The sequence below is a fragment of the Martes martes genome, assembly GCF_963455335.1.
Source record: "Martes martes genome assembly, chromosome: 9".
NCBI classification, from domain to species: domain Eukaryota; kingdom Metazoa; phylum Chordata; class Mammalia; order Carnivora; family Mustelidae; genus Martes; species Martes martes.
The window spans coordinates 26,126,095-26,145,603 of NC_137896.1; the positions used below are offsets into that span (position 1 = coordinate 26,126,095).

Consider the following 19,509-nt stretch of genomic DNA (forward strand, 5'->3'; position numbering starts at 1 on the left):
ATGAGATAGAACATGCTGTGTCTCTGAATTCCATGTGGGAGTAAAGTGGTAACCTCAAATTTCCTGTGCCTACCTACGTGGTGCAAAGTCCACAGTTCAGGCGTTTAGGAACACACTTCATATCATACCATCTGTTCTCGTTTGGTGCATAAGAATCCAAGTCTCTGAGGAAGGTGACATAGTGTGTAACTTACTGAACAAAGAGCTTTGTCTGCCACCTCTTATGGGAAGTCTGGCCATGAAGCTCCTCCTGATCATTGCAATTCTGCTGTTCCAGAAGTCCAAAGGTAATCCAGAGCTTTCCAGAAATAGAGTATTTCCAAGAAGAAAGGTAATTTCATACTTCACGGTAGTTAGGAGATAGGGCCCCTTGGGATGCCTGAAGTCTACCCAATGTTGCCAGAAATTTCCTCTTCCTGATGCCTTCTACCACAGCACTGTTCTTTTATTTTTTTTATAACCATTGTACTGTTCTTAAGAAGTAGTATTTACAGGGGCACCTGGGTGGCTCAGTGGGTTAAAGCCTCTGCCTTCAGCTCAGGGCATGATCCCAGGGTCCTGGGATTGAGTCCCACATCAGGCTCTCTGCTCAACAGGGAGCCTGCTTCCTCCTCTCTCTCTGCCTGCCTCTCTGCCTACTTGTGCTGTATGTCAAATAAATAAATAAAATCTTTAAAAAAAAACAGAAAAATATTTTAAAAAAAGAAGTAGTATTTACAGAGTTGAAAAGAGGCCATAATTTTCTTCTGAGAAGGTCTCATTATAGAAAGGAATGAGCCCAATATCTAGGAATGCTCTTATTTATTTGGACACAGTTTTTATTTACACCCAGCCATGTTTTCATCCACTCCAATATATATTTTAGTCTACAGAGTGTAAATAGTGAAGGAAGCACAAACTTTGGAGTCAGGTTTGAGAAATATGCTTTCAATGTCTACTAGTTTGTCAACCTCAGATAAATGGTAAAGCCTCTCTAAGCCTCAGTTTCCTCATTTGTGGAGGTAATGACACATGGATCCTGGAGGCTTTACTAAATAAGATTTGTAAGTCATCTAGCATAAGGCCTGACACATACTAAGAACTTAAAAATTAGTTTTCCTTCCTCTTTCAAAAGCAGATCTCTTATATTTGACTCTTCTTATAGAATTAGTAATGGTCTGTCCCTGGCCCATCAAACTCCTAAGAATCAAAGAAAGAAGTTCTAGAATCTGGAGTTAGAGGCAGCATCTTTGCTGGCCTCAGCAAATAAAACCTGATGCTCTTGGTGGAATCCATCTAGGCTCTATCTCAGGGGACTGTACAAGCCCAGAGCCAAGATCTGAACATCTTAACTCTGTAGATCACTGTAAGTATTTAGGATCACTAAAGAAAAGAATATATATCAAGGTGAGCAAAGTTCTGGGACTGAGAAATTCTTGCTTCTAGAGGTGGAAGGAAAATGAGGACTCAGAGAGAGTAAAACAAGTCCAAGATTATTGTGATGACACAGAAGCCAAAGAAAGATATGCAGTGGCAAAAACGTACAATGCTGAGAATTAAAAGGGGAAGATTATAAGGGAAAAAACAACTGACTGGACAATAAGACAGTCATTCTAGACCATGGTAGTGAGTATGAACCCAAAAGCATAATCTGACTCATATATAAATACATAGGAACAAATTGTTGTTCTCTGGGCACTAGAGGTGGGGCAGTAGTAAAAAGGTAGTGCCCTGGGAGCATTCAAATGGAGACAGACGTGTTGAGGTTCCCAGATGGGAGTATACAGTTCCATAGCCTGAAATCAAAGTTTCAGTTCCCTCATTTTCCAAAACAAGATCTGATGCTCTTGAAGAAATCCACCAGATATAAGATGGAAGTTTGAAACCCAAGAGAAAATAAATATGAGTGATCACTTATACATAAACACTGAGGTTTACCTTCTTGGAGCGTCCTTCTTAGGATCTTATTATGAGTATATGCCTGTGGATCTCCCATACACTTAACCCCTATAAACATCATCTGTCTTCCCCATTACCAAAGTTTCCTTTTAGTCTCAAACATTGATCTTGGCCTTTTCTTTATATGCACAGTAGCTGAACAACTTAAGAGATGCTGGGGTGAATATATACAAGGATATTGCAGGAAAATATGCAGAATAAGTGAAATACGTCAAGTACTATGTGAAAATGGGAGATATTGTTGCCTCAATATCGTGGAATTGGAAGTACGTAGAAAAATTACAAAGCCACCTCCTCCAAAGCCAAGGACATATGCAATGACTTTCCCTCAAGATGATGATACACTTATAGAAGATTATCCAAGACCCAAGGCAAATTCTACATAAATCCAGCATAATTTTTCTTTCCTTTATTTCTCACCCTACTCCAATAAAGTAAAGTGAAGATATCTCCACATCTTTTCCCTTCTTATCCCTTGACCCCCCTAAATGACCTTACATCAGATTCTAATAAAGCTGTCTGTTTTCTGACTTGTTTGTTCTTTAAGAGACTGAACACTCAATATACCAAGGGATGAATTGATAAGGACAATTCAGAATCTCCCCCCTTGGAAAGGGGATATAATCAGCACACTAAAAAATCTGTAACATGGAAGACTGGAACAAGAAACTCAGGAAAGTTGTCATGGAATTCAAGAGAGGGAAAGGTGAAACCAAGTATTCAGGGAAAATCACCAGTGAGTTTAAGAATATAGTGGTGCCTTCTGAAATGTATAGGATTTCAACCAGTGAGTGTTCGTGAGAAGACAGTTTGTATGAACAGAATAAAATCAACAAATGTGGGGCGCCTTGGTGGCTCAGTGGGTTAAGCCTCTGCCTTCGGCTCAGGTCATGATCTCAGTGTCCTAGGATCGAGCCCTGCATCAGGCTCTCTGCTCAGCGGGGAGCCTGCTTCCTCCTCTCTCTCTGCCTGCCTCTCTGCCTACTTGTGGTCTCTCTTTCAAATAAATGGATAGAATCTTTTTAAAAAAAATCAACAAATGGAAAGAAATTGTAACAAACAGTACATTTCAGGAGAATATATATGTACTTTGTTTGGTTGATGAATGGGGTTCCCAAAGATGAACTATGAGAAAATCTAATTTCTTCAGCTTCTGTGTAAAAGCAGCAAGCTGGAAAGATAGAATTTCACTATCTGGAGCATGCTACATAAGGTATAGGCAGAAATAAACATGTAACTCCAAGACAGAAGTTTTTAGTTGTTCCTTTGTTGTTGATGTTTTGTATATTACCACTAGTAATGGATCCTTTTGGTGACTGGAGCTCTTTGGAGTTTGGAGAAAATGTAAAGGATTTAGAAATTGGTTTCAATTGCAGTATTACATGAGACTTTATTGCCATCTAGATAAGCAAGATGACATAATGATAATCCATGTAAATAGTCCACCTAATTCTTAAAGATACAGCTTCTGGATATGATTAACATGAAAAATTTCCTTTCCAACTACATTTTGCACTCATTTTACAGTTTTGTTTCTTATGTCATTTCACCAGTGTAACATCCACCACACAAATATGTGGCATTTGTTCTCTTAATTACTTCTTACCTCCTTTTCTAGGGTTGGGGCAGAGAATATACATGATGAGCCCAGAGCATCTTGTAGTGTCAGAAAGCAAGGAAGTGCTTTAAAAATCAGAAGGCTGGGCATGTTATTGAGACACAGGAGTCACACTGAATGAATTTTGAATGACCAAAGTTGGGACAATTTGAGCAATAAAATAACATAGCATTGTATTATAAAACAATATAGAAATAAATATCCATGAGTCCATACTGATCTGAAAAATAACTAAACAAAATAAATTGGTAAGAAAAGACAGATTTCCTGTACAGAAGAACTCCAAGTAATTTATGTTGATACTTCCTCCTCAAGGAGGTGGAGCTTTGCCTCTCTCCCTTCAGTGTGTGCTGTGTTTAGTGACTTGACTCCTAATAGTAGAGTATGGAAAGGGGCAAAAAGGTAACTTTACAATGGATAACCTTCAGATTCTATGGAGAAATCATGTTCATAGCATGAGCAAGTGAAATGATGTAATAAGAATGGCACTTCGCCTTTGCTGTCTTTCTCCCTAAAATCCATAACCCCAGTCTAACAATGAGAAAAATCATCAGAAAAACCCAAATACAATGGCATTCTGCAAAATATCTAACCAGTACTCCTCAAATCTGTCAAATTCATCAAAAACAAATTTCTGAGAAACTGTCAAAGACCAGAGAAAGATAAGGAGACAGGACAACTAAAGTAATGTGATATCCCAGATGAGCTACTGAATAGGAAAAGGACAGTAAGGAAAAACTAATGAAGCTGGAATAGTGTAGAGCTTAGTTAATAGCAATGCACTTAGCTGTGACAAATGTACCATGGTATGTAAGATGTTAATAATAAGGGAAACCGGTTGATGAATACACAGAAGCTCTCTGTACTCTTTGTATCTCTTCTATACATCTAAAACTTTCTTTTTTTTTTTTAAAGTTCCTTAGATTTTAAAAATTAAACACAAAATCAATTTGGCCATACTCTCTTTTTTTCATATTTATCTAAGAGATTCTCATGTTACTTCTTTATTGAATGTTTGATAGAATCCACTAAGATTCAATTTCTTATAGGAAATTTTAAAATTATAGGTTAGGTTTCTTTAAAAGTTAAAGGACAATGGCAATTTTTTAGTCAACTCATATTTTTGCTTTTATTAGTTCTCCCATTTTGTTAAGGTTTTTAAACCTGTATCAGCCTAAAATAACTTGTATTATCTTCCTTTTCTTTTTAATGCCTATAAGATATGTAGTGATGTCTCCTTTTCCATTTCTGATATTGTTTATTTATAACTCTTCTATTTTTTTTTCTTGGTAAGTCTATTTACTTATTACTTTGAGTATTCTTTTAAAAAAACAAATTTTCTTTGCTAATTTTTATTCTAGTTTCCAGTTCTTTAATATCTTCATTAATGCTTTTATTTCCATTTGATTTTCTTTTTAAGATTTTATTTTTTTATTTGACAGAGAGATAGAGAGAGAGCACAAGTAGGCAGAGAGGCAGGCAGAGCTGCATTCAGAGCGAGAGAGAAGCAGGCTCTCCATAGAGCAGGGAGCCCAATCTGGGGCTCGACCCCAGGACCCTAGGATCATGACCTGAGCCAGAGGCAGCTGCTTCACTGACTGAGACACCCATGCGCCCCTATTTCGCCTTGTTTTTCAAAAACTTCACATGCCATAAAATTCACTGTTTTAGGTGTATAATATAATGCTTTATTTCTACTTTTTTGGTTTTAATATGTTCTTATTTTTTCTAACATTAGGTGATGTTAGGTGATGTTTATCTCTCTTATTTTTAACCTTTCTTCATTTCAAATATGAGTATTTTAAAGCTATAAATGTCCTTCTATACACAGCTTTAGCAGTGTCCCAGAAGTTTTTGGCATATAGTACGTTCATTATTATGTTCTGAACCTTCTCACTTTACTTATGTAAGTACACAAATAGAATCTTGATGATATTAAGACAATGAAGACAAACGGGGACCATGTAATTTTCTCAATTAGTTATAGTTACATATATAGTAAGGTTACTTTGATGATATATAAACCAAGTCAAACAACACAACTTGAAAATAAAACAAAAAATATCCTACACAGAAACTTTTACACACTTGTCCCTCATATAATTTGTTCTCAACACGATCCTCTGTCTTGCCATGAGATTTTGTATGGCTTAAAACTGACAATTACTTCTCATTTATATTGACCTCTGTTATGTTCTTCTAGTCTTGGCTCTCTTAGATCAGTAAATTTAAAAAATATATTTTTTGATTTACAAAATTTGCCAATTATCACCATCATTTATTAATTTATCATTAAATATCACCATCATTCCAAAAGTGAAATTTTACCATCAAGAAATATGTACATATGACATAGGAGGGGAAAGGACAGATTTTTAACTAAACTCATTCAGATTTCTTAAAATCTTATTGCTTTATTCCAGTTTTTCCCATTTTATACAGACTGGCTCATACTATATTACAAACTACATTGGGACCCATCAATCCACTTAAGAATTCAATTCTCTAGTTCTTAAGTTCTGAAAATAAAAATGTATATAATTACTGATACTCAGTGGGCAGTAGTCTTCTGGGATGTATCCATTCCATTCCATCATGCTTTATCTTCTATAATCACTCTCTGAATCTAAATGTCCTTTCAGTTCCTTTTTTCTGTAGTTAGGTAGGGAAAGTGTCTGCTTACTTGTCTCCTTAATAAATAATGTATATTGCATTCCTAATGGTTAGTGGTTTTGTCATTTTTTATCTGCTTGTGACAGATGGACTTGTGGTCTTTTCTTGAACTCTGATAATAGTAATATCCAATTCCCCATCTAAAGACCATAACATCAAATACACTCAACAGTTTTTGAATATTAGTATTGTTATGATGTCCATAATCTCCTAATTGTTTAATATTCAAAATATATAAGGAAATCATACAACTCAATAGGAGAAATTCAAACAACCCAATTTTTAAATGTACAAAATACCTGGATGCACATTTTCCCAAAGGCATACAAATGACCAACATGTACAAGAAAAGGTACTAAACATCACTAATTATCAGGGAAATATGAAACAAAACTATAATGGGATATCATTTCACTCCTGTTAGAATGACTACCATCAAAAAGATGAGAGATCCCAAGTACTAGTAAGGATATGGTGAAAAGGAAACCCTTGTGTAACTGTTGGTGGAGAGTCAAACTGGCATAGCCACCATGGAAAACAGTGTAGAAGGCAACTATTATGGAAGGTTTCTCAAAAAATTAAAAATACAGACAGTTAGTAGCTGCACTTGTGGTGAACATAATAAAATGTATAGACTTATTAAATCACTAAGTTGTACATCTGAAACTAATGTAACATTGTGTGTCAACTATACTCAAAATAAATTAGGTAAATAAACCTAGCAAAATTCTATATATTATTATAAAAATAATAAAATAAATAAAATTTAAATTAAAAAGAACAACTACAATATGATCTAGCAATCCCACTTCTGGGTATATGTGCAAAGGAAATTCTAAAACTATCTCAAAAAGACATCTATACTTCCATGTTCACTGAAGCATTATTTACAATAGCCAAGACATGGAAACAACCTAAGTACCTGTCAATGGATAAATGAATAAAGAAAATGTGATGCAGATGTAAATACAGATACACACACAACGGATTATTACTCAGCCTTAAAAAATAAGGAAATCCTGCCTTTTGCAACAAAGCAGAGATATTTCAGGGAAATATCCTAAGTGAAATAATTCACAGAAAAAGACAAATTCCATATGATCTCATTTATATGTAGAAACTGAAAAAGCCAAACTCATAGTTACAGAGAAGAGAATGGTAGTTGCCAGGAGCTGGAGGGAATGGGGAGATGCTGGGTACAAACTTTCAGTTTTAAGATGAATAAACTTGGGGCACCTGGGTGGCTCAGTCGTTAAGCGTCTACCTTAGGCTCAAGCCATGATCTCAGGATCCTGAAATGGAGCTCCGCATTGGGCTCTCCACACAGCAGTGAATCTACTTCCTCTCCTTCTGTGATCTCTCTTGCTTTCACTCCCTCTCTCAAATAAATAAAATCTTTTAAAAAATGAGTACGCTCTGGGGATATAATATACAACATGGTGACTATAGTTAATAATACTGTGATACATACTTGAAAATTGCTTAGAGAGTAGATCATAAATGTTCTCACCACAAAAAAATAATAATAAAAATGATATGAGGTTATCGAGGTATTAACTAACCTTATTGTGGTAATCCTTCTGTAATATACACATGCACCAAATCATCACATTGTGCACCTCAAGCTTACAAAATGTTAGCTGTCAATTCTATCTTTTGTTTAATCTTTTTTTTTTAAAGATTTTATTTATTTATTAGTCAGAGAGAGAGAAGCGAGCGAGCACAGGCAGACAGAGTGGCAGGCAGAGGCAAAGGGTGAAGCAGGCTCCCCGCCAAGCAAGGAGCCTGATGTGGGACTCGATCCCAGGTCGCTGGGATCATGACCCGAGCTGAAGGCAGCCGCTCAACCAACTGAGCCACCCAGGCGTCCCTGTTTCATCTTTTTTTTTAAGATTTTATTTATTTATTTGACAGACAGAGATCACAAGTAGGCAGAGAGGCAGGCAGAGAGAGAGGAAGGGAAGCAGGCTCCCTGCAGAGCAGAGAGCCAGATGCGGGGACTCAATCCCAGGACCCTGGGATTATGACCTGAGCTGAAGGCAGAGGCTTTAACCCCCTGAGCCACCCAGGCACCCCTGTCAATTCTATCTTAATAACACTGAGGAAAAAGAGAAACTGGGCAGTAGGAGGTACCTGAAGAGCATCTCAAAGAATGACACATGTACCCCACAGACAAGCTAGGATTTGAATACCTGCCACACAAAAGACATCAATTACCTCACAGAGCAAGAGCGTGGTACAGTGTTGTCCAGTCACAACTCTTTCCCTCTCCCCTCCCCAGTGACAGTAATCTGTGGAAGATGGAGTAGAAAAGGGTAGGGGGGAGGCCCTGGCATAGTTGATACCCAGAGTGGGTCACTTTTTATTGCCATACAACAAAATCTGTCTACAATAATTGTATAAAATTAGTAATAATTTCCTTGATTTATTTTTTAATTTAAAATAAGACCTAAAAGAAGAATAGATTTCAACTTTAAAGATACAATTCAAATCCAGAAAAACGGGAGGTATAGCTCAGTGGTAGAGCATTTGACTGCAAATTCAGAAAAATATTTCACATATGAATTGAAATTAGTACTAACCATGCAAAAATATTACAACTTGCATTCTCTTTCACCATTTGGATAAACACAAATTTGGTCACACAGAGTGACAGAACTGAATTAACTAACTCTAGTACTATTCCCTCACCTTTACAATCACTCTGGTATCACTGCTGAGTTCAAATCCACTATTTACAGAAATACATGGTACTTGAGGGTTTGGAAACATGAATGGGACCTGAAGCAAGTTGAATCACGACGAACTGATTTTTTTTTTTTTTCAGTTCAAAGGCCCGTGTTTTGTTTTTTTTTTAATTAAATTTTTTATTTATTTTCAGTGTAAAAGTATTCATTGTTTTTTCATCACACCCAGTGCTCCACGCAATTCGTGCCCTCCCTAATACCCACCACCTGGTTCCCCCAACCTCCCACCCCCCGCCCCTTCAAAACCCTCAGGTTGTTTTTCAGAGTCTGTAGTCTCTCATGGTTCACCTCCCCTTCCAATTTCCCTCAACTCCCTTCTCCTCTCCATCTACCCTTGTCCTCTATATTATTTGTTATGCTCCACAAATAAGTGAAACCATATGATACTTGACTCTCTCTGCTTGACTTATTTCACTCAGCATAATCTCTTCCAGTCCTGTCCATGTTGCTACAAAAGTTGGGTATTCGTCCTTTCTGATGAAGGCATAATACTCCATAGTGTATATGGACCACATCTTCCTTATCCATTCGTCCGTTGAAGGGCATCTTGGTTCTTTCCACAGTTTGGCGACCGTGGCCATTGCTGCTATAAACATTGGGGTACAGATGGCCCTTCTTTTCACTACATCTGTATCTTTGGGGTAAATACCCAGTAGTGCAATTGCAGGGTCATAGGGAAGCTCTATTTTTAATTTCCTGAGGAATCTCCACACTGTTCTCCAAAGTGGCTGCACCAGTTTGCATTCCCACCAACAGTGTAAGAGGGTTCCCCTTTCTCCACATCCTCTCCAACACACGTTGTTTCCTGTCTTGCTAATTTTGGCCATTCTAACTGGTATAAGGTGGTATCTCAATGTGGTTTTGATTTGAATCTCCCTGATGGCTAGTGATGATGAACATTTTTTCATGTGTCTGGTAGCCATTTGTATGTCTTCATTGGAGAAGTGTCTGTTCATATCTTCTGCCCATTTTTTAATATGATTGTCTGTTTTGTGTGTGTTGAGTTTGAGGAGTTCTTTATAGATCCTGGATATCAACCTTTTGTCTGTACTGTCATTTGCAAATATCTTCTCCCATTCCGTGGGTTGCCTCTTTGTTTTGTTGACTGTTTCTTTTGCTGTGCAGAAGCTTTTGATCTTGATGAAGTCCCAAAAGTTCATTTTCGCTTTTGTTTCCTTCGCCTTTGGAGACATATCTTGAAAGAAGTTGCTGTGGCTGATATCAAAGAGGTTACTGCTTATGTTCTCCTCGAGGATTCTGATGGATTCCTGTCTCACGTTGAGGTCTTTTATCCATTTCGAGTTTATCTTTGTGTACGGTGTAAGAGAATGGTCGAGTTTCATTCTTCTACATATAGCTGTCCAGTTTTCCCAGCACCATTTATTGAAGAGACTTTTTTCCACTGGATATTTTTTCCTGTTTTTTCGAAGATTATTTGACCATAGAGTTGAGGGTCCATATCTGGGCTCTCTACTCTGTTCCACTGGTCGATGTGTCTGTTTTTATGCCAGTACCATGCTGTCTTGGTGATCACAGCTTTGTAGAACCTTCTCCAGAATAGACCACATACTGGGTCACAAATCAGGGCTCAACCAATACCAAAAGACTGATATTATTCCCTGCATATTCTCAGATCACAATGCTTTGAAACTGGAGCTCAATCACAAGGAAAAGTTCAGAAGGAACTCAAACACCTGGGAGCTAAAGACCACCTTGCTTAAGAATGCTTGGATCAACCAGGAGATCAAAGAAGAACTTAAACAATTTATGGAAACCAATGAGAATGAAGACACTTCACTCCAAAACCTATGGGATACAGCAAAGGCGGTCCTAAGGGGGAAATACATAGCTATCCAAGCCTCCCTCAAAAAAATTGAAAAATCCAGAATACACCAGCTGTCTCTACACCTTAAAGAACTGGAGAATCAACAACAAATCAAACCAACTCCACACGTAAGAAGGGAAATAATCAAGATTAGAGCAGAGATCAATGAGGTAGAAACCAGAGATACAGTAGAACATATCAATGAAACTAGAAGCTGATTTTTTGAAAGAATCAATAAGATCGATAAACCATTGGCCACACTAATCCAAAAGAAAAGAGAGAAAGCCCAAATTAATAAAATTATGAATGAAAAGGGAGAGATCACAACTAACACCAAGGAAGTAGAAACAATCATCAGAAGTTATTATCAACAGTTATATGCCAATAAGCTAAGCAACCTAGATGAAATGGATGCATTCCTGGAAAACTATAAACTCCCAAAATTGAACCAGGAAGAAACTGACAACCTGAATAGACCGATATTTAGTAACGAGATTGAAGCAGTGATCAAAAACCTCCCAAAAAACAAGAGCCCAGGACCCAACGGATTCCCTGGGGAACTCTATCAAACTTTCAAAGAAGAAATAACACCTATTCTCCTGAAGCTGTTTCAAAAAATTGAAGCAGAAGGAAAACTTCCAGACTCTTTTTATGAAGCCAGCATTACCCTGATCCCCAAACCAGGCAAAGACCCTACCAAAAAGGAGAATTTCAGACCAATATCACTGATGAATATGGATGCTAAGATTCTCAACAAGATCCTAGCAAACAGGATCCAACAGCACATTAAAAAGATTATCCACCATGACCAGGTGGGATTCATCCTTGGGTTACAAGGATGGTTCAACATTCACAAATCAATCAATGTGATAGAACAAATCAATAAGAGAAGAGAGAAGAACCACATGATCCTCTCAATTGATGCAGAAAAAGCTTTTGACAAAATCCAGCATCCATTCCTGATTAAAACGCTTCAAAGTATAGGGATAGAGGGAACGTTCCTGAACTTCATCAAATCTATCTATGAAAGACCCACAGCAAATATCATCCTCAATGGGAAAAAGCTTGCAGCCTTCCCGTTGAGATCAGGAACACGACAAGGATGCCCACTCTCACCACTCTTGTTCAACATAGTATTAGAAGTCCTAGCAACAGCAATCAGACAACAAAGAGAAATAAAAGGTATCCAAATTGGCAAGGAAGAAGTCAAACTCTCTCTTCGCAGATGACATGATTCTTTATATGGAAAACCCGAAAGACTCCACCCCCAAACTACTAGAACTCATACAGCAATTCAGTAATGTGGCAGGATACAACGTCAATGTCCAGAAATCAGTGGCTTTCTTATACACTAACAATGAAAATACAGAAAGGCAAATTAGAGAATCGATTCCATTTACTATATCACCAAGAACCATAAGATACCTCGGAATAAACCTAACCAAAGAGGTTAAAGATCTGTACTCGAGAAACTACAGAACACTCCTAAAAGAAATTGAAGAAGACACAAAAAGATGGGAGACCATTCCATGCTCTTGGATCGGAAGAATAAAAATAATAATTTTTAAATGTACTATATGTTTCTGTTTCTAAAGGCCTTAAAAGATGTGTAGAAGTCTATACAACCAACTTTTAATCTTAGTGTCTTCTGAAGAGGGGGATGAGAAGGGTTTCAGGGATAAACTAAATAGATCACTGGTCTGTGAATCAGTGAGGACTCAAATTCACGACCTTGCTGGATGATCCCTGGATAATTCCCTTTTCTTTCTTTAGCTTCACTCTTCCTATCTGTAACATATAAATGTTGGACTTAGATTTCCACCAAAGTCCTTGTATTCTAAGCCAGGAGTTCAGTTTATCCCCAGGGATGAAAATTTCCCTTTGTCCTTTTAGGAAAGACCTACTCTATAATTTGGAGGTACATGAGATAATTGGGAGGGGAGGTTGTGTCCACACCCACATACAATGGTAACTGGAACAGATTCCTAGATGTTTCATCCTCTGCTATTTCCTCCACTGACCACCCCCAAACCCTCCACACCCATCCCCCACTCCCCAGCTCCACTTTCTATTCTCAGCTTTGTTCTCCATTGTCTCCCACCTGTTCCTATGGGACTCTCTTCCCTGGCCTCCCTGTCACCCGTCGTGTACTCCAACAGCCAGAGTGATTCTTTTTTTTATAGTTTTATACATAATCCACTTTGTTTCTAAAATGGCAAAGTTCTATATGATTTTATACAGAAACTAAACTGATCTAAAAGTATATAACTAGAAAAGTGAAGGCCACAAACACTGCCCATAGCACTTAAGAAAATAAGACCTACAGTAAAAAGAAGACTGGGACTCACCCTACAAGAAACACCGGTAAAACATCCTGTCACTCCTCCAGAGGGTGCTCTAGGACATTCAATGTGCTCCCTGATGTGATAGTAGGTTATGGTAAAGCATTATGTTCCTGAAGAATGCATTATGCCAATCTTTTCTTTTTCATTAATCTTTTTAAAAATTATGTTATGTTAGTCACCATACAGCATATCATTAGTTTTTGATATAGTGTTCCACGGTTCATTGTTTGCTTATAACACCCAGTGCTCCATGCTATCCATGCCCTCCTTAATAACCATCACCAGGTGAGCCTGGTGATGGGCATTACATCATTCTATTACCAAGTACAAGAGTCCCTGATGATCTACCCTAACAAGCAGTATTATGCTGCGCAGCAGCATAGGGACTGGGTTCCCATCAGCTACACTGCAGAAAGGCACTGCCACAATTCACACACATCAGTAAGCCTCTTTCTACCTGGATCCACATCTCCCACTGTAAGGAGACCTTAACCCTGATCATTTAACAACTTCATATACCTTCTTTATGTTTCTCATAAACAGATCAATGAGGTCCAGCCTGTTGGTGCCAAAGTATGGAAACACAAGGAAGTCATAGGTATGACTTAAAAGTCTTCTTCTTTTTTTTTTTTTAAGATTTTATTTATTTATTTGACAGAGACACAGTGAGAAAGGGAATACAAGCAGGGCAAGTGGGAGAGGAAGAGGCAGGCTTCCTGCCGAGCAGGGAGCCCGACACAGGGCTCGATCCCAGGAAGCCAGGATCATGACCCAAGCCAAAGGCAGAGGCTCAACCCACTGAGCCACCCAGGTGCCCTTTAAAAGTCTTCTTAAAGTCTTAATTCTTAAAAGCCTATTCCTGAAAGTGACACCAATCATTTCTCCTCACATTCCATTGGTAAGAACAAATCACATGACCACACTTAGATGCAGGGGGAATGGGACTTTGGCAAGATTTCCCAAGTGACAATTATATACTATGGAAGGGGAGGATGCATTTCAGGGGAAAGCTGGTCAGAGTCGCCACAGGTATAGCAGAGGGCTGAAAGATACAGAGAGTTACAGAGGAGTTGAAAGATGCGGAGCAGCTAAAAGAAAGTGTCACACATCTATTAGAGAAGGACATAGACATCAGATGAGATATAAGAGTCAACACTCTTCTTGTTTTACAAATAATAATCACCAAAAAAGAAAGCACAACTTTTGTTATATATCCAAGCATTCAACAAGAAAAGGCATTTTTGTACCAAAGTAATTCAAGAATCTAAATGCATTTTTCTTCAAGAGTCTAAATTTAAAAAGTAATTATGTAGCTAAGTAATCAAGACTCCATCCAGTCTGGAATTCCACAAAATGCCAAAGTATTGTACTAAAATGGTATGTTTTCTTTATATTTGCTATTACAATGCAAAAAACCATTGTTCATTGTTCCCCCCCCCCCAAAAAAAAACTTGAAAAGCATTCATCTTGCTTTTGCTCTTATTATGTAGTTTTAGAAATCTATCTCGTTTCTGACACTTACACCATTTTCTCCTCTGGGGATTTAGAAGAGCATATACTTTGCATCCACTCCACAATTACCTGTGCATATTTTCAGTAGTATGCATGGTTCACTGGGAGCTTAGGGGAACTCTCTCCTAAGGCTTTGCTCTCTGGACCATGGCAGAAGTGTAGGTACACAAGTGGTTGCAGATCATGCCGTGCCCTGGGGTGAAGACCCATTAGTATGACTAGGAGAAATAAGTCACAGGTACAAAGAGTTTGGGATCTGTCTGCCCAGACAGAGGGGTTATCAGAGGCCCCCTGAAGAGTCCATTGTACTTCCCACTCGGGACTACCTTGATCCCTGAAATCACCCTACTCATGTGACCTAGATGAAGGAACTGACCTTGCTAAGCTCTCCTTCTTAAGGTCTTTTATCTTCTAGTCTCTTCTAGTCCCTTAACCTGTCTGTCCTGCCCAATTCTTTATTCCTCATCTTATTTCATGGGAAAATAACTCTGTTAGGCCTCTAACAATAACAACAGGAGAGAGGAAAAGAATAAAAGAAGGCTGGGTGGCATCAAGCAGTAGTGAGCAAATATTCTGTGGACACCAACCATGTGCAGAGTGCTACTTAAGTTATCACACTTAAAACTTGTAACACTTTGAGTTTGATGTCATTGCCAGCACTTTTTAATTGAGGAAAGTGAGGCTCAGAGGTTTGGTATGACTTTTCCAGGGTCTCATTAATGCATCAGCAGTGCAAGCTGAATGAAATCCATTCTGCCTAACTCTACCTTCTATAATCACACCCAGAAACATCTTTAGCTCCCTGATTTTTGTTATTATAGAAAACTTCTTGAATTCGTCAAGATGTATACTCCCTTGACCCAAATAAATTCCATGCATCGATCAGACTTTTCCTTCTTCACTTTTCTTTATCAGTGTCCACTCCATGATTCATCACTTCAATTGCTTTCTTGCCAACATCTTAAGAATCCAAACACTATTATTTTCTGCACCTATCTGTAAGGAAAAAATTCAACCCCAGATCCTTTTTTTTTTTTTTTAAGATTTTTTATTTATTCTTTTGAGAAAAACAGAGCAAGCGAGAGCACAGCATGGGGGGAGGGGAATAGGGAGAGGGAGAAGCAATCTCACACTAAGCAGGGAGCCCAGCATGGGGCTCCATCCTACAACCCTGGGATCATGACCCAAGCAGAAGGCAGACACTTAACCAACTGAGCACTCAGGCTCCCCAACCCTAGATCATTTTAAGTATTTGCTTTCTTCACCACCAAACAAACAAACACAAACCCCAACCCTGATAAGAATGCTGAAGAAAATCGCAAAGCTGTAGAGATTAACAACATCTGAATTTGTCACTTTCAATCTTTACACAGCACTCAGCAGCAGCCATTTGACTGCCATTCAAGAGAAGGCTTGATGAAAGTAAAAGTAATATCTGGTTTTGCTCATTATTTCAAACCATTTTAAATGTAAACTCCATGATGCTGGGAATTGCCTGTGGTACATACTGCCAGCCCCTAAGACATGATACATGCTCAATAAGTATCTAATGAAGACATTAAATGAAAAAGAGCCTCAAGTGGTCAACAATAGTCCAGGATTTAAACAACCTTGCATTGGAAGTTACAATTAAGCAGAGACTTGAGAGAGAAGTAGGAGCTCGCTCATGAGAGGAGATGGAAAGCATAGTATTAAAGGAAAATTGAAAGGCATTCCTAAGACCCCTCCTTCCTACTTTACACACAGTGTTCTAAATATTTTCTCTATTCAAAGCTCTTCTATTCTCTCCAGCCCCACTGTCACTCTTATGAACATACTCAGATGCAGTCTCTACCTTGCAACCAAATGCACTTCTGCTGTTGAAGTAAGCAAGATGGTGGAATAGGAGGCTCCTGGATCAAGTCCTCCTCACAGAAATACAAATGAACAAATATCCACAAATAAGACGCCTTTTGAAAATCCCAGAACTTGGGAGTAAGGCTGAAGCATGTCCTTTGAAGCACAAAAAAATAAGAAAATCTACTTTAGAAAGATAAGAGAAGCAGGTTCACTTTGACCATATCACCCCTCCCCAGGCCAAAAGAGTGCCACACCAAGAGTGATCTTCTGGGCCTATGATATCTCCAGTGGAGAAAAGAGGACCAGAAGCAGACATTCAGCCTCTCCAGCATTTCAGGGTCACTCCCTGGAAGCTTACTTCTATCTTGGAGAATACTGGGACAATTGACAGACTATGTACCTGCTTGATCATGGTACACAGTCAGGGACCTTGCCCAACCACAAAGAACAGCTAGTGACTCCACTGAACCAGAGAGTAAAGCCATCATTCCCAACCAACCACAGAGCACAACGTGCAGCCCTGCCCAATTGCAGGCCACAGCCAGTAGTCCCACCCAACTATGAAGCACAGCCTGCAACTTCACTTAAAACATAAAGTGAAATTAACTTCACTTAACATAAAATCCAGCTAGAAGCACCATTTCACCAAGTACAAATTGCAACTACAGAACCCAGCCAGTGGGTGGGAGCCCAACCAGCAGCATTACCAAAGCTCACAGCACAAGCAGAAGCTCCATCCAACCAGAGACCCTATAGCAAGCCCCACCTGCCAGTGAAAGGTATGAGCTAGCCCATCCAGAACCCAGGGCTGAACTGAGTATTGAAGGTCTTTCCATCCAAACTGAACCTGTATAGACTAAAAGAGATGACTGCTTCCTCAAATGCATAGACACCGATACAAGGATACAAGATCACAAAGAATCAGGGAAACATGACACCCCCAAGAAAACTAAGATTCCAATGACCGATCCTTAAAAATAGAGATACGTGAACTGACTAACAAAGGATTCAGAATAATCCTCTTACAGAAGTTCAGTAAACTACAAGAAAACACAGACAACTAAACAAAACCAGGAAAACAATACTTAAAATAAGTTTAAAAAAATCACTTTTAAAAAATTCCTAGGGGCACCTGAGTGGTTCAGATGGTTAAGCGTCCAGCTCTTGATTTCAGCTCAGGTAATGATCTCTGGGTTGTGCGATCAAGCTCAGCATCAGGCTCCCACACCGGGTGTGGAGTGTGCTTAAGATTCTCTCTCTCCCTCTCTCCCTTTGCCACTCCCCACTCCAAAACAACCTAGAGCTAAAGCACTTCATGACTGACCAAAGGCAAGATCCATGACTAAGTAATTGATAAAGTAAACTTCATTAAAATTAAAAACTTCTGCCCTGCAAAAGACAATGTCAGGAACATGAGAAAACAAGCCACAGATTGGGGAAAAATATTTCCAAAAGACACATCTGATAAAGAACTGTTATCCAAAATGTACAAATTATTAAAACTAAATAATAAAAAAATAAACAACTCAAGTAAAAAAATGAGTAAAAGACTTTAGCAGACACTTCAACAAAGAAGATACACAGATGACAAATAAGCATGTGAAAAGATGTTACACATCGTCAGGGAAATTCAAGTTAAAACAACAGTGAGATATCATTACACACCTATTAGAATGGACAAAATCCGAACACGGACAACACCAAATACTAGTGAGGATGTGGAACAAAAGGAAACTTAATTCATTGCTGGTGGGGATGCAAAATGGCACAGCCAATTTGAAAGACAGCTTGGTGGTTTCTCACGAAATTAAACATGCTCTTACTTATGATTCAGCAATTGTGCTTTCTCACACAAGTATCCCCCACTTCCCCAAAGTTCAGTTATACCACTTCACTTATACAAAAGACCCCCGACTGAACCATCAAACTAAAAAGCTCCTACTCAACAAAGGAAACAATCAATGGAGTGAAAAGGCAATCTATGGAATAGGAGTAAATATTTGCGAACCCCGTTATCTGTTAAGAACAGTATCCAGGGGCGCCTGGGTGGCTCAGTGGGTTAAAGCCTCTGCCTTCGGCTCAGGTCATGATCCCAGGGTCCTGGGATCGAGCCCCGCATCGGGCTCTCCGCTCCGCGGGGAGCCTGCTTCCTCCTCTCTCTCTCTGCCTGCCTCTCTGCCTACTTGTGATCTCTCTCTCTCTCTGTCAAATAAAATAAAATCTTTAAAAAAAAAAAAAAAAAAAAAAAAAAAAAAAAAGAACAGTATCCATTAATACTGTTTCCACTAGGGGCGCCTGGGTGGCTCAGTGGGTTAAGCCTCTGCCTTTGGACCAGGTCATGGTCTCAGGGTCCTGGGATCGAGCCCCACATTGGGGCTCAGCCAGGGAGCCTGCTCAGCAGGGAGCCTACTTCCTTCTCTCTCTCTGCCTGCCTCTCTGCCTACTTGTGATCTCTCTCTGTCAAATAAATAAATAATATCTTAAAAAAAAATACTGTTTCCACTAACCAAAAGAAATCTTAAGAGGATTCTCACTTTTATAAAAAAAAGAAAAAGGCAAAAAAGTGAAAATAGCTTTCAGCATTTGTTTTGCAGCAAGCTGTTATAGAGGCGGCATGCACCCTGAGCAACGATGGCGACGCTGCCAAGCCCCCTCTCCCACATCTACAGTCAGCATCTCAGCATCTCAGCATCAAGCTGCCAGGGCTTTAAACTGGATCGGTGAGCATCTGTGCTTTATCTCAATTTCTTCTGTTGACAAGATGTGTCTAAAGATCTCAGAAACACCTAAGAAAAGTTACTTCTAAGGTCTGGGAACACCCTCAAATTTTTCCATATAAATTAATGATAATTGGGGCGCCTGGGTGGCTCAATGGGTTAAAGCCTCTGCCTTCGGCTCGGGTCATGATCTCAGGGTCCTGGGATCGAGCCCCGCATTGGGCTCTCTGCTCAGCAGGGAGCCTACTTCCTCCTCTCTCTCTGCCTGCCTCTCTGCCTACTTGTGATCTCTCTC

At 39.0% G+C, this 19,509-nt stretch overlaps 1 protein-coding gene across 1 annotated transcript; it reads left to right on the plus strand.

Moving 5' to 3' along the window:
- Positions 1-238: 238 nt before the first annotated feature.
- Positions 239-2,324, plus strand: LOC308349056 (beta-defensin 127-like; the record flags this gene model as incomplete). Its single annotated transcript, XM_080813601.1, has 2 exons — positions 239-287; positions 2,071-2,324. The coding sequence occupies 2 exons, from the start codon at positions 239-241 to the stop codon at positions 2,322-2,324; spliced, it is 303 nt and encodes a 100-aa protein (XP_080669727.1).
- Between the last annotated feature and the right edge of the window lie 17,185 nt (positions 2,325-19,509).